At 37.8% G+C, this 26,569-nt stretch overlaps 1 protein-coding gene across 1 annotated transcript in view; it reads left to right on the top strand.

Moving 5' to 3' along the window:
* Nucleotides 1–26,569, top strand: part of ptpn11b (protein tyrosine phosphatase, non-receptor type 11, b) — a 71,313-nt gene that overhangs the window by 14,111 nt on the left and 30,633 nt on the right. The window contains exon 2 of the mRNA NM_001015717.1: nt 23,420–23,542. Within this exon, the coding sequence (NP_001015717.1) occupies nt 23,420–23,542 (123 nt within the window). The remainder of the gene's footprint in view (nt 1–23,419; nt 23,543–26,569) is intronic.

Genomic DNA, 26,569 nt, shown 5'->3' with positions numbered 1-26,569 from the left:
GAATCCTAATTAGCATAAATTAGTATATGCTAATTAGCATTCAGAAAGGGTTACAATTTGGGGGGGGGCATTTTTAGCCACGCGCTGCATGCACGGAAACTTTTAATCTTTCACAATCCTAATTAGCATATGCTAATTAGGATTTGGATTTGGTTCGGGATTTGGCAGAATCCATCGGGGGGGTTAGGCAGAACCCAAAAAAATGGGTTTGGTGCATCCCTAGTTGAAAGCCCAGCTCAAAGGTTAGGTTAGTTAGGGTGAGATTTGGGGTGCATATGTATTTGCTGTCCTAGGTATTCTTGAAATTATGATTACTCAAAAATCAAAGATTGGACCTTCAGGGGGCCCTGGCCAATGGTTTGACCTTTGAAGGGACCTTGGCCAAAGATTGGGACCATCAAAGTAGGCTTAAATTGGAAATGTTTCACATCCACTAAATTAAAGTGGGTGGTTGGAGTAGTGCTTCTCTCACAAAGTAACATAGTAAGTTAGGTTAAAAAAAGACATACGTCCATCAAGTTAAACCTTAATGCCTATATATAACCTGCCTAACTGCTAGTTGATCCAGAGGAAGGCAAAAAACACCATCTGAAGCCTCTCTAATTTTCCACAGAGGGGGAAAAAAAATCCTTTCTGACTCCAAGATGGCAGTCGGACCGGTCCCTGGATCTATCTCCCATAACCCTGTATTCCCTCACTTGCTAAAAAGCCATCCAACCCCTTCTTAAAGCTATATAATGTATCAGCCAGTACAACTGATTTGGGGAGGGAATTCACACCTTCACAGCTCTCACAGTAAAAAGTCCTTTCTGAATATTGAAACAGAACCTCCCTTCTTCTAAATGGAATGGGTGCCCTTGTATCCGTTGGAAGGACCTACTGGTAAATAAAACATTAGAAAGGTTATTATAAGCTCCCCTTATATATTTATACATAGTTATCATGTCACCTCTTAAGCGCCTCTTCTCCAGTGCCATTAAAGGTATAACTAACTTGCATATATTTACATCCCAGGTGCATGACCTTACATGTATCCACATTAAATCTCATCTGCCACTTAGCTGCCCAGATTGCCAATTTGTCAAGATCCTGCTGCAAGGATGCCACATCCTGGATAGAATTGATTGGGCTGCAGAGTTTTGTGTCATCTGCAAACACTGATACATTACTTATAATACCCTCCCCTAAGTCATTTATGAACAAATTAAACAAAAATGGACCCAGTACAGAACCCTGAGGGACCCACTGAGAACCTTACTCCAAGTAGAGAATGTACCATTAACAACCACCCTCTGTGCCTGATCCTGTAGCCAGTTTCCTATCCATGTGAAAACGGCTTCACTAAGACCAAGAGACCTAGCTTAGAAAGCAGTCGTTTATGGGTCACTTTGGGATGAGCCAGTGAAAACCTGACAGGATCACATGACATGTTACAGGGCTCTAACCCAAAGTAACTTCCAACTTGCCTAACCATATGTATACTTAGTTTCATTGTTTGGTTCAACAGAGGTGGCCTGAAATGTGATACTAGATGTGTGAAATTTGAACTTTGTAAACCTTTTTTTGTCAATAATTTTCAATAATGCAAAGATACAAATGTAAAACATCACTTTGTACTATGAGCAGATTATGTGTAGTTTTTTTTTTTTTATATAAACAAATATAGGGTTTGAAACAGCCAGTTAGTGCATAGTCCTAATTCCAGAGGCCCCAACAGCACTACAGCACTGTGATATTATAGGCCATAGTTTAAATACATATATCGAGATAGAAGAGGAGAGTGTGAATAAAGGTTGTAGCTAAAACCGGTTTGGTTGGTTTACGCAGCAATCTAATTCTTCAAAATATAGAAATAACATCTTTGTTCTTTGTGTATGTTTTTTAGGAGCTGGTTATAGACTGAGGCAGAGATGTCTGGAGATAGAGAGAGAGAGTGATTATGTTTATTATTTATACAGTATATAGGAGGGTTTATGGGGCAAGATATATTTTAGCTATTACAGATTTTTTAGAGGGCTGCACTGATTATTATATTTCATCCCTCACTATTAAATTAGAGGAGAAGTCCTGAAACAGCATGTGCACCCTCTCATAAATTGTTTATGGAAATTAATTGTGTCCACTGGTATATGTGGTTTTCAGCCTGAAAATGCACACTCCTGCACCAGGAGAATATTTTTTTAAAAAATATTAAGCTTAGTGTTTTTAAAGGAAAGCTATACTCCCAGAATGAATACTTAACCAACAGTTCACATGACCAAAAAATAATGCAGCTCTAACTGTAACATGAAGTAGTGTGGAAGCAAAAGGCAGAACTCTGTCTATTAATTGGCTGATGGGGCCTAGCATGTATGTGTGCCTTGGCTTGTTTGTGTGCACTGTGAATCCTATGATCCCAGGAGGCGGCTCTTAATTCTTAAAATGGCAATATTCTTAACAAAGATGTTTCAGGCCAGTTTATTGAACATTTCTCCAAAAACCCTACTAGTCCTGCCTATCTGTTCCACTTCCTGCAGCCTTTCCTCTGTACCTATCCTGTAGAATAGGTGGACCTGATCTGATCCTGTTTTTGCTTGTGTAATTGCAGGACTGTGATGGGCTATTCTCGTCCTACTGTACTTCTGGCAGGGATTGTTAGAAGACGCCCACCCCTCATTTGAAACACACACAGGGACCATAGCAGATCTATAGGGAGCTCCAGTAAAGGGGCCATTTTGAAATATAATGATCATTTTAAGCCCAGAGTGAAAGCTGACACATTTATTATTCATCATTTCCTATAAGATTACGGGGTTTTGCTTATGCTCTATGTCTCCTTTAAAGGGTTAGATCATCTTCCAAACTTTTTTAAAATGCATCAAGACTCAAGAATTTCCACAACAAAATCCACTCCATGTTTGTGCACAGACTGTAGTACACTTACTTCACTGAGCAGATGGTAGCAGATCGACTGTTTCTCTGCCTGTGTTTACAGCCTTGTGTGACTTATCAACTGCTTCTCAATCATTTTACACAGGTAGCATGGCGGAGGCACCAGATGGTGGCATTTGCAGAAACATACTGTAGTAGTAAAACCAAAGATTTATTCTTGTGCTAGTAATAAGGCTGATTACTATTGTGGTAATAAATTCTGTTTACTGCAAGCTTATGTTTATTCAATGTATAGTGTGTCAGTACGCATTCAAGATAACTACTCCCTGCCCCCCACCCCAAACTCAAAATTATCAGTTTACATGCATATGGAAATTGGATTTTATATCTGTGGAGCTCCTTCACTTTTTCCACACTGAGAGTAAAGTCCTACCTATAGTTACAAGTTGCTTCTCTGCTGCCTGAAAAATACTGATGGACAACACACAGCAGATGAGAAAGTGAAAATGAGCTGAATAGAACAGTTGAAAGGTGGCTGTGTTATGTATGGGATCTCATCCAGTATTTTTCCTTCTGACCCATGGACTAGTTGTTTGACTCTGAAAGTGTAGGACTGTAGGTAGTTGGTTAATGCCCTAGTTATTTTATATAAAGAATGTTTTTTCTTTCTATGTTTTTTCAGCACCCAGCTCCTCCTGTAAGCCTTGCTGCTTAAAGTGTAGCCAGCTGTGCTTGCTAATGTTTGCAGCTGTGTTATTGGACTACAGTGTCTAAAACTATAATGTTCAGTGTGACTTCCATTGCAGGGTGGGGTTGGCTTGGTTCAGACCACCTGTGCTGCTGTTGTATTGAACAGGGTAGAGACCGTGAGTGACCATGAAATGCTTGAAATGTTGCTCTTCACTAGCAAATACACTTGTGTCCTTGGCTGCATTCTTAACTCATTTTTAATGCAGTCTTTTTTTTTTTTTAAAGCAAATATTTTAGGCCTTAATGCATGTTTAATGAAGGCTTCTTTATCTGGACTATAAATGCTTCAGCAGCATCCCTGCAGTGAGTACTGAGCAACCTGCGGACTATAGAGCTTTGGCAGGTCCACCAGCAGTGAAAGGTTACACACACACACACACAAACTTTTTCCATTTTTTTCTAGTAAAAGTTTTAGCTTCCTGTAGTCCTTTCAGTGGACTGGGACAATGCAAGGGTGGGAGCTCGGGGAAGAAGCCTGTGAACAGGATATCCCTCCCAGTTAGAGAGGAAAGAGGCCGCAGCCATGAATCTTCTAAAAATATATTGGAAGGAAATGTAGAATGTCAGCTCCCATGGCAACCAACACATTCACCTACTAATCACTTTCCCTTTTTTCACAATAACCTTAGGACTTAGCAAATGTGCACCAGTTCTGGGTGTGGTTTAAAGGAAACTCCCTGCTAGAACCATTTGGTATAAGGGAGAAACAAAGTTTTCTTCATTTGTTTATATCTGGTACAGGAAACCACTGGCACCACTAGCGAGGCTTGCTGGGAAATGTAGTTCTTAATAGCTATACTGTTTAGAGTTGCAGTTCTGTAACACATTCACTATTATGATGTAATGAATCAAAAAAGATTTTCAACAGTTTTAATTGATTATATGTATACGTTATTATGGCTTTTCAGCCTGCAACGCAGCATAGCGTAACACACATTGCTCAGCACAGCCCTTTGCACTTTTGTAGTATGTTTATATGAACCATTATATAACTGAATAGTATAGGATCTAGAGTGAGACATGAAAGCAAAAGCTCTGAAATAGGGCCATATCATTTCATATGATGTCCTATTAAAACAAACACTTCTCCATATTTCACAGCTTTGGCTTTCCTACCTTGTTCTTGATTGTTACTAAGCTAGAATATTGGTGAGAACACAATTTAGAATTGTTAATGTTTTAAATGGTGTTTTGTTAGCTTTATGAATGCTGCTCCACATTATAGAAAGACCCCTTATTCAGAAATCCCAGATCCTAAGCATTGTGAATAAATCTTATACCCGTTCTAGCCTGCTTTGAGCTATAAACATCAATATGTGGAATGGAAACATCTGAGAGTCTGTTGCGTGACCAATAGCATTTATCCATCGTGGTGGTTGTATTATGTTTGTTGTTAGAAGAAACTGTACTTTTGATGATGTATTTTCAAATTAAACACAACTTTAAATAGTGCTTGCATCACCTTCAGAAGTAGGTTGGGAACACCCTTAACAGGTTTTTTAGGTGACTTACAACATTTAGTTATTTGCAGTGAGCTATTAAATGTGGTGAATGTGACAGATGGGGAAGAAGTTTGGGATGGGTGGAGAATCTATGTTACCTTTGCTTTTGGCACCATGAGGGGCTGGATTCTGGTGCTGCAAAGCTCTAATTAGAAAATAATACCATAATAAAGGAGTAAATAAGATAAATACCTAATTACTTTTTTAGTAGAAAAAGTTTTTTTTAAAATTACTTAAAGCTGTTATGGTCACATTGTGTCCTTTTATTCCATCTCTGGAAGTGTGTATTAAGTAGCAATCCTCTTTACAGTCTTGCTATTGGACATTATGGCATGGTAGCTCAAGTTCTATCAAGCCTGCTTTGTATATGTGGTATTGAATTTGCACTTGAAAAAGTGGCAGATGTGTCCATTGTTTATGCTAAAGTTAATTTAGTCTTGTACCAATACAGTTGTTACATGGGCAAGCAGGCAGAGAAGAGGCTGAACTGCTGTCTTCTGCATTTCCCTGTCAGGGCACACAAAGGGGGGCATTTATTAACAGTTGTTTTTTTTGTGGCTATAGAATTTTTTTTAAAAAATGCAAACATTTTTTCGTATTGTCACACAAATGACTGTACCAAGAAACCGGAACACCTCTAAAACCCATGAAGCATAGAAAGATCTTCCAGTTGTAAAAGGGACATAGCTGCAGACTTCTAGATGATCTTGACAGGTTTAGGGTATTTTTGCAACAAAAACCCACAAATAGTGAAAAAATGAGCATTGGTAAATATGCATTTGCTCCCTAAAATCCACCCCTTTGAGTTTCCATACAGCGCATACAGTGCCTGTAGGTTTAAACAGCACAGAGTAGAAGACAAAAGATTGATCTTTTCTCTAGAAAATACTACTCTCATATTAAAATGCAGGAAACAGAGGAAAAAGATGAAATTAAGGGGCTGATTTACTTACCCACGAACGGGTCGAATGGAGTCCGATTGCGTTTTTTTCGTAATGATCGGTACTTTGCGATTTTTTCGTATGTTTTGCGATTTTCTCGGATTCTTTACGAATTTTTCGGATCCAATACGATTTTTGCGTAAAAACGCGAGTTTTCCTATCCATTACGAAAGTTGCGTAAAAAGTTGCGCATTTTGCGTAGCGTTAAAACTTACGCGAAAAGTTGCGCATTTTTCTTAGCGTTAAGTTTTAACGCTACGAAAAATGCGCAACTTTTCGCGTAAGTTTTAACGCTACGCAAAATGCGCAACTTTTTACGCAACTTTCGTAATGGATACGAAAAACTCGCGTTTTTACGCAAAAATCGTATTGGTAACGAAAAATTCGTACAGAATCCGAAAAAATCGCAAAACATACGAAAAAGTCGCAAAATGTTCGTTTTCAAGTCGGAACTTTTCCAATTCGGGTCGGATTCGTGGGTTAGTAAATCAGCCCCTAAATGTGCTACTATGTGGCTGTGGAACTGACATTGTGTTAAAAATAAAGTACAACTTTAAAAACTGAACTAAGACCAGTGCCGCTTCCATAATTTGTCTGGAAGTCTGTCTTCAGTGATACAGCACAGTATGAGATAGATGTTGTTTCTTCTCATCTAAACTTAGCGTTAAGTTTTAACGCTACGAAAAATGCGCAACTTTTCGCGTAAGTTTTAACGCTACGCAAAATGCGCAACTTTTTACGCAACTTTCGTAATGGATACGAAAAACTCGCGTTTTTACGCAAAAATCGTATTGGTAACGAAAAATTCGTACAGAATCCGAAAAAATCGCAAAACATACGAAAAAGTCGCAAAATGTTCGTTTTCAAGTCGGAACTTTTCCAATTCGGGTCGGATTCGTGGGTTAGTAAATCAGCCCCTAAATGTGCTACTATGTGGCTGTGGAACTGACATTGTGTTAAAAATAAAGTACAACTTTAAAAAATGAACTAAGACCAGTGCCGCTTCCATAATTTGTCTGGAAGTCTGTCTTCAGTGATACAGCACAGTATGAGATAGATGTTGTTTCTTCTCATCTAAAGGGAAACTAGATGTCAGCTTTTATTTTTGTGCTGTAGGAAGTTCATCAGTTCTGTACACATTTCCTGAATGCTTTATATTTATTTTATTGTGGATTTAACAGCTGCCAAATATGTTTAATGAGTGATGGAAGTATAATAGTATAATGGTGTCATTTTCAAAATGTGTTGATTTTAAATACTGTTACAGTATTAATACACTGGATGCTGACAGAAGCAGAAACCTTAGCCCCTACTAAGCAAACTCCCTGTAATGGGTATTAGCACACATCAGGACTTATTTACAAATGCAGCCACAGTTACGGTCATGCCAAAATGGATGCAATTGTTGCACATATTAACACCATTTATTAAAGGTGCCTCCACCTAAACACAGTGCTCACACTTTGTGTATGTTTGCGCCATTTTACCTGCCCATTCTGTTTCTATAAATTGTGTGTAAGTGCCTGCGCCACCTCTGGGGTCCCGGCAACCCGAGGCAGCCAAGTTGATGCCGCCTCCCTCTTTCCCGCTGCGGTTAGCTTTTTTGCATTAGAGGGGGGCAAGGGGGGGGGGGGGGGCTGCACCTGTCTGCACTAGAAAAGCCAAAATTCCAATTTAAAATTCAGAATTCTGGTTCTTTAATTTACCAGTAGCAGCTTTTTGCTGCCCCTGGTTACTTGCCAAGTGCTGCCACCTAAGGCAAATTCCCTCATGGCAGCAGTGCCCCTGTTAAGTGCACCTATTGAATCATGGAAAACCTGGAGATTCCCTTACCTTAAAGGTAGCTGTAATATCAGTGTTCCCACTGCAGGCTGCATCAATAGGCGTATTAGACTTCCACCTAAAGAACACAGGGTTCTGGAAATTACACAATCCCCACTCCAACAACTTTAATTGCAGTTGCAACAAAAGCATTGTATGAAAGAACTCTACATCATGGTGAATTATGTCTGAAATTGTTTTCTTATATTCATAAATACGCACTGTAGTGTTTTGTCGCTGGCCTATTTCAGCCAAAAGCTAGAACTGTCACAAGCATTTACAGCTGGTTTTCTTTCTTGTAAATGACAGGTGCCACAGAGAGGTATGGGACATTTCTCCACTGGGAAAACACTCTGGCGTAGAAATGTTATGTGTAAGCTTGTTAACTTCCAATTTGATACACTAGTTACTTCTATTTGTTAACTGTTTGTAACTAATGTATCAAACTGTAACAGTTTAGAGAGTTCCAGCCATTGCTAATATTGAAGAGTTGAAAAAAAAATATAAACATTATTAAAAAAAATAAATAATAATAAATAAAAAATAGTATTTTGCAACTTATACTGTTTAAGTCATTTATGTTCTTCTATCTGACTGTACCTTATGTGTTGGAAAAATGTTCCTTGTTATAAAATATAGATTAAAAAACCCTTTATAGTTGCATCCATAAAATGTAATGGATATAAAAAAGCATTTTAGGGATTAACTCCACAGGAGATTTTGGTCAGATTGTGTGGGTCAGATTTTATCTGATCTTGTCATACAAGCAAAGATTTTGTAGTATCCTACAAAATCTGATACCCAAAGCTGTAATATAAAGTCAGATCAGATAATGTCAGATGGTGGGTTTTGTTCCTGCATCTACATCTCATAGTCAATGTATTTCAATGAAGAAAAAAGTCTGTCAGATGCCATCAGATTTTATCTCATCAGATGAAGACCCAACATGCTACGTTCCCTTCCGACAGACACATCGTGTCAGATGGCAAATCTTTTATGTAGTTTACACATCAGATTTTTGTATCCGTTCCATTTTATTTTCACCCATGCAATGTGTTCTGCCAATCCGTTGTACAAAATCTCCCAAGAAGTTTATTTATATATTTTATATAGCTATATTATATATATTTTTTTCATATTCATTTTTTGTCTCTGGATCTGACTGTTTTCTTGCACACTGTCCAGCTGCAAAGAAGTCTTTGACAGAAGTATTCCCCATGTTCCTTTGGACAGAGGACTGGAGCGGCTAAAACAGTTACACATACGGTTATGCATTCAGTTCCCTAAAACATATATCTTTTATATAACAGATTTTCTTCAGGGATTAGGCATATGCGGGGAATGTCATAAAAGTTGTTATGAAACTGTATGCCTTTGCAAAACTGTTTAGCAACCACTTCATAGTTTGCCCCAGTGCATAGTGTGTGTAATAAAACTTCTCACTGCAAAAGTTATTTTTGATCCAAAAGATTATGCCACCTTCAAGCGTGCCTTTGAAATGTACTATGTGCAAATACAATTTGCAGTGCAATAACAAATAATGTTAATAATGTTACATTGTGAAATGTGATTTTTTTTTACTTTTTGTTTACAAAGATTAAAAGGAAAGCAGAAGTGAGAGAGACCTAGATGCCTTTACCTGGTTTATAGAAAGTAATCTATAATTAAGGGTGTAGGCCTCAAGGCAACCATAATAGCAGACCTCCCATTTATATGATTTAATACAGGTTCAGATTAGTATTGGTGTGTGTCTGTTGGCTATGTCAGGGCTGCGGAATATGTTGGCGCTTTATAAATAAATGTTAATAATAATAATATGTATGGAAAAGTAAGTGGATCATAAAAAAACATTACCATAAACTTAATCTGGGAATCTTAATCTGTCACTCACAAAAATCTTGCTTCTTATGGCATTCCTCCTAAATGGTTATGCTGTAGAGATCTTTCAACTGACTACAACAAGGGGCTTGCTATTTCTTATTACTGGGTCTCCCTGCTGGAATACAAATCCTACTGTGCTTTGTACCTTGCTTATAAGTTTGAAGAATAGTGGGAGGTATAGTCTAAAACATTTGCTAAGATGCATTCTTATGGGAAGATACAGGGCCAAATTTATATATAGGCACCTGAATGCCTGGGCTTAGGGCAGCGGCTTTTTTGGGGGGAGGGGGGGCATGGGCGCCTATATAACAGGTTTTTTTTTTAAATTAAAATCCCCCCAGCCCAAGTCATGCTACACATGACATCACTTACACATTTTGGTGGGGCGTATATAGGTCCAGTGTCTAGGTTGGCACCGGACCTATCAAAATCTATCCCCCTCTCAGCAATCTCTCTGCCTTCAAGCTAGAGATTAAATTGATTCAATTTAAGAAGTACTTGTTTCTATGAGCTGAAGCTCTTAAATTTAGATTTTTGCATACAGGTATAGGACCCATTATCCAGAATGCTCGGGACCAAGGGAATTCCAGATAAGGGGTCTTTCCGTAATTTGGATCTCCATACCAGTCTACTAAAAAATCAATAAACCATTAATTAAACCCAATAAGATTGTTTTGCATCCAATAAGGATTAATTATATCTTGGTTTGGATCAATTACAAGGTACTGTTTTATTATTACAGAGAAAAAGGAGATCAGTTTTAAAATTCTAAATTATTTGATTAAAATGGAGTCTATGGGAGGTGGGCTTTCCGTAATTTGTAGCTTTCTGGATAACTGGTTTCTAGATAAGGGATCCCATACCTGTATTTTCAATTTATGCCAGTAAGTGCTTCCAAATTTTTATTTTTGTGATAATTGTCCTTTAAAATGTGCACACTAAAGATGTTTTTGAGTACATGGCCACAAACCACATTTCACCAGATTCTTGGTAGTATGAGTTTACTTTCCTTATGTATAATTGATTTTTATGGTATGGGTTACATAATGATTTATATATTAGATGCAATAGTGGGTGTGCAACATCACTACTTTGTCTGCAACAAAAAGTACTCATGTTTGGGGATTTGAGGTATCTGGGTCCTGGGTATAACATTGTGAAATAATCAAGCCAGTGTGACTTTATTCATAACAGAGTGTGTAGATTGGTTTTAGTCTGTATTGCTGCAAGGTGTGCATTCTATTACCCTGGGGTTATGTAGAACTATATAAGGGAAAGGAAGCATTACTCAGAGCTGGTTTCAGTACGCCCTCCTACATGCTGTGTCCTTTGAATTGCTGCATAAGGGTTGTGGCACACGTGGTGCTTAAGTCAGCATAGAAACCTTAAACAGCTGCAAGTAAACAATGGAGCAAAACAGGTAACAGAAACTGACTGGGGCATGTACTGTTTCAGCTGTTCCCATAGCTTAGTACAGGTTCTTTACAGTATAGTTCTGCTGCAGTACATAGCACACTGTACACCTGTGAGTGTTGTCTGATTTCTCTTTTGAAGGCTATTTGAGCCCAAGGGCCTTCCTAGAGTTCCTAAAAGCTGGCAATGGACCAGATAATGAAGTTTAAGATCCTGAAGGCAGCCCACTGAATCCACAGCTCCCAGGGTGCACCCAAATGTTCACAGCTGCGGAAATGCTAAATGAAGCGCACACAGGTTTTATTTCTGCCTCATATTCTCTGATCTGCAGCCGCAGAAAATAACCCTGGCAAAGCATCAAAGATGTCTGAGTCCCATCAATGGCTAATTTCTGCCCTGTCACACTGCCTGCACCCAGAATAGCCTGGCGTTAATTAGCCTTGGTGTTATATCATCTTGGAGAGTTCAGCAGAGTTGGCAGGCTCGCTAGTCTGGAGCATGACACAGTTAACATGACGTGACTTGGCTTTTCAGCTAACTTAGTTTCTTCAGTGCAAGAACATTGGCCTCTTATTGGCCATGCTGCTGCTTTAACGTGGAAACAGCAGTCAGTGTTTCCCACATCCCACAATGGGACACCAAGGTATACTTCACCACTTTTAATTTGGCCAAAAGTCTTATTTTTGCGTTTTGCAATTATGGCTTCTTTACTGGAAAGTGGGTTGAACCACACCCTTAATATGCCCTGGTGCATTTGTAAAACCGAATGTAGTAAAATACTCTATATTAAAATAACATGACACAGTAGTATTTTGAGTGTTCTCCTTTTTTTATTTTTATAGATACATACACACACACCTTACAAACACGTTAAGGTGAAATTAATTAATTACAAGTATATCTACATAAAAGCAAACGCATGTAAAAAATTAATTCCTTGTCCCAAAATGGCATTTAGATTTTTCCATGGATCTGTGCCAACAGTTGTCCTTAAATGAATAACCTTGGGCTACATGAGTTACTAGAAGGTTATCTAATAACCTATGTAAAGAATCACTCATTACTATCTCCATAGTCAAATCATTTTTGACACATCTAAGACAGTAGGGGTCATTTATGATCTCCAAGACAGTATGCAAAGTGCAAAAATGGGAGTCTGTGTTATTTTGTACTTTGCTCAAAGCCTTTCTCTATTGTAGAACTGCTGCCCTGCAGTTGCTGCAATGTCATTCATACAAGCAACTGAACTAACAGTTTACAGAGTCAGTGACCCCCTACCAGAGCTACTCCAGGGAGACATGAGAAGGTGAAAAATTAAACTTCAATTAAAAAAAAAAAAAAAATTAAATTAATAATAGAAAGCATTTGAAAAAATTTATTTATTTCTGAACTGAAAAACTAACTAGTTTAATGTAGTGAAAGTGCTATTCTGAGACAATTTGCAATTGGTTTTTATTATTTGCATTTTTTTTAATTATTTTGTTTAGTTCAGTAGCTCTCCAGTTTAGAATTTCAGCAACTATCTGGTTGCTAGGGACCAAATTAACAACCAGGCAGTGGTTTGAAAGAATGACAGGAATACGAATAGAGAAAGGACTATATAGAAATATAATTAATAAAGTTACAATAACAATAAAATTGAGCCTCACAGAGAGAGAGTTTTTGGCTGCTGGGATTAGTGACCCCCATTTGAAAGCTGGAAAGGGTCAGAAGAGGCAAACGGCAAATGATTCATAGATCATTCGTAGATCATTTGGAAGGTTGCTAAGAATAGTCCATTCTATAACATACTAAAAGTTAACCTGAAGGTAAACAACCCATTTAACATATGCTGAGTGTGTAGTAGTGATGGCCAGCTGTTTGTGGCAGTGTGCATTATAATAGCATATTCATTTATATTTTTCCTTTATCTTCTAGTTTTGTTTGATATATTTCTTCATCCTGGTATTTGCAACATCTTAAAATTGCAAGTCATCCAGTAAACACCTTAACTTAAATATATAGGTTGTCCTATGTATATGCCCTGCACTGACATAGGATTGCCTCGCTTAGTATATACAATGCTCAGATACTATATGGCCAGGCACAGTCTAAATGCAGGCATCTGCAAAGTAATATATCTATTTCCCAAGCATAAGTAAAACATGGCAGATTTCTGCAGTTGGCCCATCTCAATATGTTTCCACTTCAGCAACCTGGCAGAATCAGTGAGTGGTCTAAACCTGACTCACAGCAGCGGGCGTGCTTATCTGTTGATAACACAGCAGGGTGGCGCTAAGATAACTGCCAGTTTGAGGCTGTAGCTGCTAGAAGTAGCTGAGCTTAGACAGTTTCACTTGCTGACACAAAGGAGAAAGATTGAGGCATGGTTCTTTAAAGGAACATGTACCCTAAATTATTGTCAGCTCTTAATTTTGGTCTTTTTTGGAGTGTTTTTTGCTCCCTGCTTTAGTGGTCCCATAACTGTGAGGCCAGCTTTCCTTGGGTTTGCCCAAAGCAACAGTTGAGGGTGCATAGTCTGGGTGGCAATCAAGGCAAGATTTGATTGCTTTAAGACTGATTGCTTTATCTGCTGAAAATTATAGGAGGGTTACTGTTCGGACAGTTTTTGAAATATAACATTGTGGGGCCACAGCAAAATGTGCAACCTTAAGGCTGAACTTGAACATTAAGGAGGGCATTTTACCAACCTGTGACTTTTTTGGGTCAGGGTTTTTGATGCAGAAAAAGTTGCGGGGGAAAAAAGCAGCAACTTTTTGAGATTTATACGTTTATACGTGAAAATTCCAAATCCGAAAACTCTCCACCTAAAGCCTGTCGAGGTCATGTAGAAGTTAATGACAGATGTCCCTTCCCTTTCCTGGAAAATATTTCTTTGCTTCAAATTTTTTTTGAGTTTTTCGGATTTTGACTCTGGTTTCAAAAAAAATCTTTGTGCTTTTTGCGACCTTTCTGTGATTTCGCAAATGCTTCTTCACTTTTTTTTAGAAAATGTCTGATATTCATGAAACTAATTTATTTGTGGTTTCAAAAAAAATAAAACAAGATAAATTTGAGTTTAATAAAGTTGCTCCTAAATGTGTGACCATGTGTCCTTCTCCATCTAACCTTTCTCTCCCAGTTTATGATATCCCAGGCTTGGTGGGGTAACCTATAGCCTCTCTCCAAAGTGTTTTTGTTATTTAATCTTACAGGAGCAGTTCAGTGTAAAAATAAAAATGCAGTCAATAGTCAATCAGTGACTTGAGGGGGGGGGGGGGGGGGGGGGGGGAAGATATGGGACATAACTCTTCATTTAATTTGCATTATAATCCAACCTGCATTCTCACAAACTAACTGAACAGTTATGTCCCATATGCCCCCCCCCTTACAAATCACTGATTGGTTACAGACTGCTTACAGCTTAGAGAGCTGAAAGCAGGAAGTAGAATTCTGGACATTATGTTAGACTGCCCACTCCAGCCCTTTTAGATTACATTTTTGCCTAACTAACTATATTACAAATATTTTTTATTTTGCACAGTCTATTTTATCCAGTTTCATATTCACACTGAACTGTTCCTAATCATTTGTGGCTTAACTTCTCTGCAAACATGTATTATTATTATTATTATTATTATTATTATTATTATTATTATTAACATTTATTAATAAAGTGCCAACATATTTCACAGTGCTGTACAATAAGTGTATTTCATACGTTGGACATACAGAGTAACATATAAAGCAATCAATAACCGATACAAGAGGTGAAGAGAGCCCTGCCCAAAAGAGCTTACAATCTACAAGGAGAAAGGGTTGAGACACAAGGTGTGGGATGTATAAATGTAGTTCTATCATTTGACAACTCTCAATATATAACTGCTGCAATTTTCTTCCCCTGTGTTATGTGGCTCTATGTATGAAGCTGCACACCTTGATGAAAGTGCCTAGTGTGAATGCACACATGCCATACAATGATACAGGTAGCTGCCAGTCACAGGCAGAGGGGCCTTATAATCTGGGGATATTGAAGGGCTAGGACTGCTGCGGAGCAATTGTGCAACAGACCTAACATTAGAGTGTTCTACCATTTTTTTGTGCAAATCATCTATTTCTGTTGTTTGCGCTACTGGTTTTAGTTCTTAAATGAAAAGGAAAGTCATTTTGGCATTTTACTGACAATAGATTTGCCACATCAGTGCCACGTAGAACACTATTTATTCTGCAGAAAGCTTTATCATACTTGAGTAAAGAGCCCTAGAAGCTTTCTCTGTTTGTTTAACATAGCAGCTGCCATTTTAGCTTGGTCTTCATAGCTTCCTGCTTTCAGCTTAGCGGTTATAGCTCAGATAACTCATAAGGGTGGGGGGAGTGAGTTTTATGAATTCTTATGGGAGGGGGAGCAGGAGAGGGAAGAGAGGAGAAACTGCAGACTCTGACCACAGGAATAAAGGATTTTTTTGAGAGAGGAAGTCAGATACCTTAAGACCATGTTTACAAAAAAGGAGACAAGAAATCCTGTGTTTCTTTAGATAGAGGACTCAGTCCAGCTTTTCTATGAGTTCGATTGTATTTACATAGACCTTTCTGATAAAGCTTACTTAGTTTTTACCTTTCCTTCTCATTTTAAAGCAATAAAATATCCAACCCGTGACCATCTTCTGAAAAAAGAAAAGCATGCTATATGACAGAGTTCATTAAATTATCTATAGAGAACATAGACAATAATGATACAAGTGTACCATTAGGTGTGTAGATTCTGGGCCAAGGAAATCAACTCAAATACAGAGCTAGTATCATTAAAAATTGATTCAGCGGCTACAAAAAACTTCTTTCTTGGCAACATTTTATTTGAGAGAAATGTTCCTTATGTAGTTCTGTTGAGAGCCTTGAGTAGCATTTGTTTATTTGTTAAATTTAAATGCATAAAAACATTTTTTTTTTTTTTAGTGTTACTGGTCATTTAAGTATTCCCCAGTTAAAAAAAATTAAAGTGCATACATGGGAAACAATATATAACCATTATATTTTTAGCCTACTTTTCCCTATGATTGCTGCTTATGGAATAGCCTTTGTTTTTCAGATTAATGAAGGACAGTATCTGCAACTCACATTATTGGACTCTTCAGTCTCCTCATTGTATACCTAAAGGGAAATTGGGGCTGAGGCGTCACGTAACCCTTAATCATTTGCCAGTGTTGCAGGATATGGATGGTTATGTCCAAATAGGCTGCAGTTCATAAAAAGGCTAGGGCAAATATTGCTATTTGTTTGGCATCTATTTATGTAGTGCGTTTCTTTTCTTGTCCATACCTGGCAATGGCACATCGGCATATTGATTGCCGCCGCCTCCCTATAACTTAATATTTGTGGGGGGTATGCACCATAATTTAATTTTATTATGTGTAGACAGTTGTATCCTTTGACATTCTGAGTCTTGCATTTATTTTTTGTGGGTAATACATTTATTTTTTTTCCTTTTGTAGCTCTATATTTTGACATTTCAACTGCTATCTCTTTGCTACAGACAGTAGTCAGAATGACTGAAAGATAAAGTGAAAGATAAATTGGGAAAAAGCTAAACAGAAAGCTAATGAAGTAATAAAATGCTAATAATAAAACATTTAATCTTATGCTTTTTGCTTGCTATGCTCACTGACCTTCAAGAATAGTTTTTATTTTAAATTGCAGGATAGGGCGAGGCAGTGTAGAAAGAAAATGAATATAGAAATGAAGGTTAGTTGCTTAATTCGATGCTTTCATGTAAAATGCTAAATGTTAATTTTAAGTTGAACTTTCCCTCAGTATATGTTTATTTTTAAAATGTAAGAACGGGAAACAATGGCTGGGGATCTTCTTCAGAGAAATGTGTTATGGCCTACTACGTCTGAATTGATCCTGCGGCTCAGCTCTTTTGATGTTTTCTCTTATGAAGTCTCGCTGATATCTTTAATGTATTGCGTTTTCTTTAGAACTTCATCAAATGCATTCTCTTACAGTAGCTTAATGCGGAATCCATGCAGCAGAGATGATATATTTCTGGGAGATGGCTCATTAAGCATTGCTCTTGTTCAAATTAGTGTAGTCTCATTGCAAATCTCAGCACCAGGTAAATGTCAGTGTGTGCTAAATATAACCATACGTGTGCATTGACAATTAGTAAAATACAGAACATTAAATACAGGAACATATGTGGGGAATTATGCTACAGTCCTGCACAGAGCCATTTTTTTTAAACCCTGACCCACAACCTGCAAATTGCTTTTTAATCAGCTTGGACCCACTACTTGAGCCGACCCCCAATTGCCTTATCTGCAACCTGACCCAGTGACCAGGAAGTTCTTTTTTAAAAAAAATGTTCAAAGATAAAGATAAAAAAAATATAAATATAGGTAATATAATAAAAATATATATAAGACCTGCAACACAACCCGCATCTATACCCACATCCAAAAATCCTACCCAGGTACTTTTTTTTTCTGGGTAACCCATGGGTACCTATTGTGCTGCAGGACTAAAATGATGTACTCTTTCTTGTAAATAGGGACATTAGGTGGCTGTGGCAGGTTGGTCATTATAGGTTTTGTAGGAAAGAATAGAAGAGGGATGGGCTTAGCCTTTAAATAGCAGGTAGAGAAAGTGCAGGAGCCTCTCACCTTAGTTAACAGCACCGGGTAGCCGAAAAGAGGTAAGATGAGGTTAAGGCGGGGTTGGCAATGGGTAGGCCTGGAGCTAGGCTTAGGGACACAGAAGGCAATGAAGATAGGTGGCAAAGGTTAGCCTTAGACTGGGCTTTATGGATAAAGGGGTAATGTTTATTTATTTTAAGCTGTTCTTAATTTATATGCAGCCTTAAGTAGCTTATGGTTTTACACATAAGTCAACATGCTATTCTAATGTTATAATGAAATAGGTCTGTTTTGATCATTTACCCTTATTTATATTTAAGTAATTGTAGCTGTTGCCTTTCCACCCAAGATTCTTTGGTTGTATTTTTGAGGGATAGAAATGGGACTGGCATTGAGTCATACTAAGTCATGGTATTATGATGCCCTCTGTATTGATGCATGTGTTCTAAATTTCAAAAGTTGGCATTGGCTGTTGGAGCCTTTTCAACCAACTCTACCAAATCGGTCTTTTGATATTATTATTATTTATATAGCTCTATCAATTTACGCAGTGCTTTACAGAATAGGGGGGGTACAAAAGACAGAACAGTTAACATGTACATTTGTTCACAAAATGGTTTGCAGTTACATTTGGATGAGGATCGGAGACACTAGCTAGGGCCTGCTCGCAAGAGCTTACATTCAAATATGTTAATTGTGTGCATTTTAATATAAACCTCTGATTTCCAGGGTTCAGTGTACTTGATTTTGCCTGATATACAGCTGCTATGTCTCACATCATTTTACTTCTGTCATTAGTGAGTGTTCCATGCATTTCCTCAACATTGTATATACATAGACCCAATAAACATCTGGCCTGATTTACAAACAGACTCTAAATTGCATGAGGGCAGTTGCCAATAGAAACCAATCAGCAATTAGCTTTTATCTGACTGCTGCAAGTTAGAAAACACAAGCAAGATCTACCAACTTAATGAGTATATTCTTGCTGCTGACTATTGAATTCTGCTCTCTGTGATCTCACAGAGCATTCCGTTATCAGAAAAACCATACATGCTGCAGAAAAAAAATATTTCAACTTAACCTAAATGGAATTTTTTTTTGTTCTCTTTCATGTACAAACAGAAAATCTGGGGCAACTGGTTCACTTTCATTTATAAGTACAGAAAGCTTTTTTTATATAACTTTCTGTAATATAAATGCATTCTGAGTCTTTGAGTTTTCCCTTTAGTAGCATTTTTTCTGCCTGAGTCTGTTGTCCCCATAAAGTAGTTTTGCCTTTCTGAAGTAAAGAAGTCTAAAACATTCCTTGCACGTGTGTTTATACATTCTGGTTGTGACTAACATTTTTCCAAAGTGATCTACACAAACATGAAGGTTCGCCATCTGTGTATCTCACTTGTGACATGCAAGATTCATGCTTACATCATCTTGGGGGGTCCTTGTAACCACTTCACTGCTGCTGAAGATCACCTCTGTGTGATGGGCTACAAAGCAGAGATCTGTTCTAGGAAATACAGTATTATATGACCTTCCTGGGGCTCATCCAGATTTTGTTCCAAAGATCACCTTTGCTTGACAAATCTTCATCTGAACTCCTATGGGCTCCAACATTTGGGCACAAGATTCATGCATTTAGAATTTGTGTTTTTATTGCTTTTTGAACTCTTTGTGAAAAATTGCTGTATTTATGAGCATTTAATCAAGCATTTTCAATCCATAGAATTTTTTAACCTTGAAATTTTTTTGATAGTGTTTATACTGTAGTATAAACACTATGGGGCACATTTACTAATCCACGAATCCGAATGGTAAAAATTCGGATTAGAAACGAACATTTTGCGACTTTTTCGTATTTTTTGCGATTTTTTTTGTCGGCGTAAAGACTTTTCCGTAACTGTTACGACTTGCGCAAATTGTCGCGACTTTTTCGTAGCCATTACGATTTGCTCGTATATTGTCGCGACTTTTTCGTATTGAACGCTCGTAAACGGCGGGCAAACCTTTCAGACTTTGCATGATTTTGGAAGCCTCCCATAGGACTCAATGGCACTCTGCAGCTCCAACCTGGCCCAAGGAAAGTCACGATACTGAAGCTTGAATGAATCCGAAACTTTCGTACTCGGCGCGACGGCTACGAAAAAGTCGTGACAATTTACGAAAAAGTCGTAACGGCTAGAAAAAGTCACGACAATTTACGAAAAAATCGCAAAATACTGATCATTACGAAAATATAAGGAATTCAGACACTTTTCGGACGTTTGTGGATTAGTAAATGTGCCCCTATGTATTGTGACCACATTTATGTCTATATATGCCAAAACTTGCATTAAAATCTGCAACTGCGTGTATAGGTATAGAATCTATTATTCAGAAACCAGTTATCCAGAAAGCTTCAAATTACAGGAAGGCCATCTCCTATAGACTTGAATAACTAAAATAAATGTAGTCTTTATTGGAGGCAAACAGTCCTCTTGTGTTTTATTTAATGTTTACATGATTTTTAGTAGATTCATACTATGAAGACATACCTCCCAACATTTTGAAAATGGAAAGAGGGACAAAAATAAATGCCGCACACAGTGTGGCGAGTTTTTTTTTGCACATTTTTGCAACCACACCCCCTAAATACCACTTCCATTTGACTAAGTTTACAGGTTATTTAAAGTTTGAATGCATTTCTGGGGGTTTTAGGGTCCTGTTATATGTGTTATTACAGTTTTGCTAAAAAAGGTGAAATTGCCCTTAAAGCTGCAAGTCTCGGTTCCCCCAAGAGACCTGTGCTTAGCTTATTGGTTACAACTGTATCTCTTAACTTTCTGGGCTCTTTGCCAAAAGCTACTTATTTAATTAAATATGGGAAACAATGTGCAGGTGAAGCTTGTTAACTTTCTGGACTTACTGACAAAAGCTACTTTTTAGTTCAATTTGTATCTTTTTTAGATTCAGTTCAGGAAATCAAAGGGAAATGAGGGACTTTTCAGTAAGAATTCCGGACTGCGGGTTGAGCTGTCAAAAGAGGGACTGTCCCGTGAAAATTGGGACAGTTGGGGGGTATGTGAAGTTCCAAATTATAGAAAGATCCCTTATCCGGAAAACTCCAGATCCCGAGCATTCGGGACAAAAGGTCCTATACCTGTATATGCTTCTTTTGTATGTAGCCTGTATTATGCGGTGCTAAATACTATTAAACTACAGAGGACTCTGACACTGAAATAATAAAGTACATTTGTTGTTATAGAAGAGCACTTGGAATAACAGGTGTTGAGTTTTGTCATGCTCAGGTGTGGCTTGTTTTACCACATAGTCTGCACAGGTATTTAAGATAGGAGCAGAATTCTGTTCCCAGTGCTTGAAGTTATGTCTGAAATGTGAAATCTAACCATGGAAAAATTTTGTGTACCTAAATGGAATTAAACAAAGGCTTGGATTAGCTGATGTTCTACTCCATTTGGGTTCTGCATGATATTTATCATTGTAATTGTTATAGAGATTGCTTGCATCCCCCCAAAAAATGCTTTATAGTTTTTCTCTTTTTGTTTTCTTTTTATACCTAGAACAAAAAAGGCCTGACACTCTACCCTTCTATTCAAATATATTTGCAGATATATAAATATATATATATATATATATATATTTGATATAAATGATTTGATCATGTCTTTCCATCTGCACCCAAGTCAGGCAAGTAACCGTCGATGATCAGGTTACATTGCACCTCGCATTGGGAGACTCTTAGTGATGAAAATACATAACACCAAGTATTTATTATTGTCCTATATCATAATACTAAAAATTCATTAAAACACTGGCCGACTAGAGCACTAATTAAGCATAAAAACAATGAATTATATGTAGGAATGTCAAATATTTTACAATTATGTACAGCAGCTTAAATTCATTAAAGTATACTCTAAAAACAACCACACAATCCGTCAGTTCTTATTTAAAATTCAGAATGATGAAAAGTGTCACAGATGTGCTGCCCAAAGGCAGCAGGCTTTCACTATTGGGTTTAGGAACATGCCATAAATACTAATCCTAAAGGAGGATAGTAGGACCAGTTTTATGTGAAAAGTCAGTTATTATTTTGTGGTCAGTTTGAGATGCCAATGTCCAACACATTACGTGAGAGGTCTTTTCTGGCTAGCAGTAGGCAGCAGTTACAGACACCGGATGGGCCATGCATGGACTTTTTAAAAATATGCTCGATACAGGACAAGACAGACAAGCTAAACGACTTCAGTCAGAAAATGGGAGGAATTAAAGAAGGCGACTTAGAAATAAGTAAATAGATGATGTTTATAGGGATTTACCCAACTTCTTCCAAAATGTCCACAAAGTCCTGAGTGCTGTGTAGAAAGGTTAGTGGTACTGTTGGTGAAGAATGGGAAAGGTGTTGAATATGGCAAACAAGTTTTGCGGACCAGTTATAGGTATAGATGTAAACTGCCTGTAGGAATTCAGAATGAAAGCATAATGTATTGTGAAGAAAGGCAGCATTTGCATTGGTTTTCTTCTACTCTGCAAGTTGTACATGTTGTCATTGGCATGTGTGTCTGGTTAGGAGGGAACCTTGAGGGAGTAGATATTAGAATTATGAGAAAGAAAAAGCGATCTGCAATTTCAGATTAGAATTTCCTAAGATATTGCTTTAAGATTATATTTTGGTGCTTTACAAGGCTAGAACTAGGGGTAGGCAGAAGAGGTGTGTGCCTAGGGTGCAATGAAGTGCGGTGTGGAAAGGATAAAGATCTGTTGTGTGCTGCCTGCAGGATTTAGGAGGGGTGTCCACCAGTTGGTTAGATAAAGAGCGGGGTGTTTGGGGTTGGGCATGCCTTGGACAGCCATACCTATCAGCCTGGCACTGATGCTTTGTTCTGAAATTGTGGTACATAGGCAGATTCACAAGTCCTCTGGGGTTGGCTGTCTGTGTCAAACCGCTTGGTAGATCATTGTGAATGATTAATTTTGGAATGATTGTTCACTCTGGAGATTGTCTAATGATACAGGCAACAGAATTGTGCACAGGACTAAGGTATTAGGCATTATTGGTCCTAATAAACCAACATTAACCAGAATTTCTCACAGGATGACTGAAATAAAAAAAGTGAAGGTAGTTTCTAAGCTCTTATTGGAGTTTCTGAAGGACAATCTTTGTTTGGAAAAGACATAGATAGTTGGGCATACATAATTTACTAATAAAAACAAATGCCTGTTGGAGGTCCTCGGGATGGTGATATATGTTAAAGTGACACGTTCCAATAACTGATAGGAGTGTTGGTATTGCCAATTATGACAGAGCAGGGTTTTCCCTTTCTGAAGCATGAGTACCAGCTCCCTTCTAAAATGAGCCAGCAGTGACTTTGATCTTCATCTAGTTTTGGTTAAATAATGGTTAATATGGTTAAGAATTTTCAAATTGCATAAAACCTTATCCACCCACTGGTGTTTTGGCAGAGCTGCTTGCTCAAACATGGACATTGAGAATTGTACTTTTTATTACTGGACAACTGAAAGGCTTTGTGGGTTGGAATCCTAATGACTTTTGAAACACATATGGCACACTTATGTAGATGTACTTCATCTTTATTCTAAAAAAGAATGTTTGTATTTTTCTTCATTTTAGATGGTTTCATCCAAATATCAGTGGTCAAGAGGCAGAGACATTACTTCTGACCAATGGAGGACATGGAAGTTTCCTGGCACGTCCTAGCAAGAGCAATCCTGGGGACTTCACTCTTTCTGTTAGGTAAGTGCCATTTGGTTTTGCAATTTGTAAGAGAAATTTAATAAACCCCCGTGTGTAAAGCTGCATAGTTATAGCCAGATTGTGCATCTAAATTAGTCAACCATACATTAGTGGTTTGGAACGGTCAGTCTTTCTAGTCATTTGCCCATTTCCAAGCAAATTTATTATCAAAATGCTAATATTTCATTTATCCATTAGTGTTTTGGAACTATCGGCCTTTCTAGTCATTTGCTTATTGCCAAGCAAGTTTATTGTCCAAATGCTACTATTTAAATTTATTAGCTCAATGCATCTTTGAGAAAGGTGTATTGCATGCTGTTGAAATATTAGCAACAATACATTTTTTCAAAGAAATTCCTTAGGTGCTATGGCCTTATGATTAATTAATTCATAGTGTAGTTTAGTCAGCCCTTATACCTGGAGTGCACCAGGAGGTTAAAGTGATGAGAGTAGAGCTGTTCATTTGCTGGGAAAAGGTCTTAAACTAGGCATATTGGGATGAGTTTGGTTAGGCCACAGAGGATTGGGGTTACTTTCCTGTTTGTCTTGATACTTGTATATAGAGAGTAATAGCAAAAGTCCTGTTTGTGAATATTTTTTAAAATGATTAATCAGTGGTTATTTCCTAAATTCTGAGTGGCTGAGCATGGAGTTTATGCCTGCCAGAGGGTTAGAGACAGAATCACTTGCCCATTAAATCTCAGGAAGGTTGTTATGATGCCAAAAGGCTTGGGCCACAAGATCACAATGAGAGTTTTAATTTACATTTACATTTTGGTCCAGCTTGGTCACCCTATACAGTAATATAATGACCGAAAATCCTTGTTGCTCACTGAGAGGGAAAGTAGTTAAGAGTAGTGTGCCCGAAAATTCTAAAAAAAAAAAATAAAAAAAAAAAAATATAGTCTGTTAACAAGATCTGGGACACTGTGCATGAATTTGGGGTACTGGCCCTAGCTTTTTCTCCATCGTCCAAATCGTTCTGACTTCCCAATTTTCCCTTGTTTATTTTTACTTGGTTAACATCAATTGTATTAACACATTTTTATTTGGTCTTTCTGAAAGTCAAATTTAGATTCTAACTTAAATCCTGTGTCATTTATTTAATAAGTTTTTTTTTATTTAATAAGTTTTTTGCTGGGGGGAGGGCTAATATGTACAGTGACATAGGAAGTTTAGCTTCTGTTTAGGATTCTCTGGAATAAAGAACCCCTATCTTTTGTGCCTGGCATGTTATTAAGTACACAAGCTGTTTATACATATATTCTATTGGTTTACATTTTCATTTACACAGTGTTAATATAGAACTTCCTCTACCACCCACACAGGAAGTAGCCTACTGATTTATTATCAACCTGCTGTCACCGATTCCACATTTAATCCATCTGTGTAGTGCTTTGACAGCTTGGTGTTCAGAGTGTAAACCAAATGGCAGTTCCCAGATTCATTCTGTGCTTATTAAAATGAAAAGAGCATTTTTCTGCATAGCGGGCGTTAGTGCTCTTTTTGAGAATAATATTGTCCCAGAAGATATTTTTGAGAATAATATTGTCCCAGAAGGCGAGACACAGCTCAGGAGCAAGGAGAAGGAGCGAGTGGGAGATAACAGAAACTAAAAGGAAACACCGGAAGCAGTTGAGGGGTAAGGGGTTGGCAGCAGCACAGGGGGAACTGACATGAGACCTGATTTTAAACAGACGAGCATGAGAGAGCAAGGTAAAGAGATGAAAAACAGCAGAGGTGAATGCATGGGTAACAGGGAATGAGCGCATGTGGAATGCAGGGTCTGTAGGAAGCAGAGTTGAAATGAAGAAAGTAGAGGACAGCAGAGGGGAATGGATGCTTGGAATGCAAGTATGCAACAAAGGTGAAAGGCACAGGCTGAAGGGACAGGGGCAGACGGGCAGTGGTGGAACAGAAGGGAGGTAGGATGTAAAAGAGAGGAGGAGCATGATAATATATCTCTGTGGATGGCAAAAATACATTTATCTTTGAGGTTTCCTACTGAGGGGAAATATATACATTAAAAGGTATAATTTGCAACTGATTTACTTACCCTTTTTTCTAATACTAATTAGTCACCCTTGATGCATACTGTTCTCTGTCTGTCACTTTATTTTGTTTGTGTCTGAGGAAGGCCACTCCATGTAGAAAATGTGGGACAGTTTTTATTTACAAGGATATATATTTTGTAATATTTGTTAAATCACTGATTATCAGTTCTCTTAAATCATTTAGGAATTATTTTGTGCTTATCAGTCCTAGTGCTCAATGAGAAACCCTCTTTTTTGTGCTTCCAGTGGCAAGTTAACCACAAGTCTTAGATACTGTAACACACAAAAGTGACTAAAGCATGTTTATTGGGATCATTTACTATGGGTACAGGTGCAAGTGCTTGAATGCTAAAGTATGCCCATATGCTAAGGCTTGTGCCAGTATCAATATAATGCACATTCTGAGCTATTTCCTTTACTTCAGACTGAAATCTGGCACAGAGGGCAAACGCATCTGTAACAGGCACTAAGTGTTAAGTAAAGTGGGTAGGAATGCCCTTGAATTTATCATTTACAAGGATATAGTTAAGTTTTTTGGATGTTTCTTAGTACAAAGTTGGTCTGAAGTTAGTCTTTCTGTGGAAGTCTGGAATGTCCCTAGGTATGCTAATAAGCTTTGGAAATAAAAGGCCACCTTCCTTTTCTTTCAACCAGAAATAACTTTACGCTGACTCTTTTGCATTGTAAGCACAAAGCTGTATATTCTCTGGGACACATTTTTTAAATAACGTGATTTTGCTGATTTTAGCATCTTGTTTTTCTCTTGTTCTTAGTTATAAGTCTGTTATTTAAAGGGCCCTGCCTGTTAAATAGAAGTAGGGCACATTGTTACAGTCGCAGGTTCTCCTACCTTTTATATTTATTAATTTGCATTAGTATGGTTTCAGCTCTTGTAAAAGAACATTTACACGGGCCGATTGTAGCTGGCGATATGGGTCCCTTAGACTGCTGATTCGGCAGGTTATCCCGTGTA

Source organism: Xenopus tropicalis, chromosome 7, assembly GCF_000004195.4.
Source record: "Xenopus tropicalis strain Nigerian chromosome 7, UCB_Xtro_10.0, whole genome shotgun sequence".
Lineage (NCBI taxonomy): Eukaryota > Metazoa > Chordata > Amphibia > Anura > Pipidae > Xenopus > Xenopus tropicalis.
This window is presented reverse-complemented; position numbering and strand designations above follow the sequence as displayed.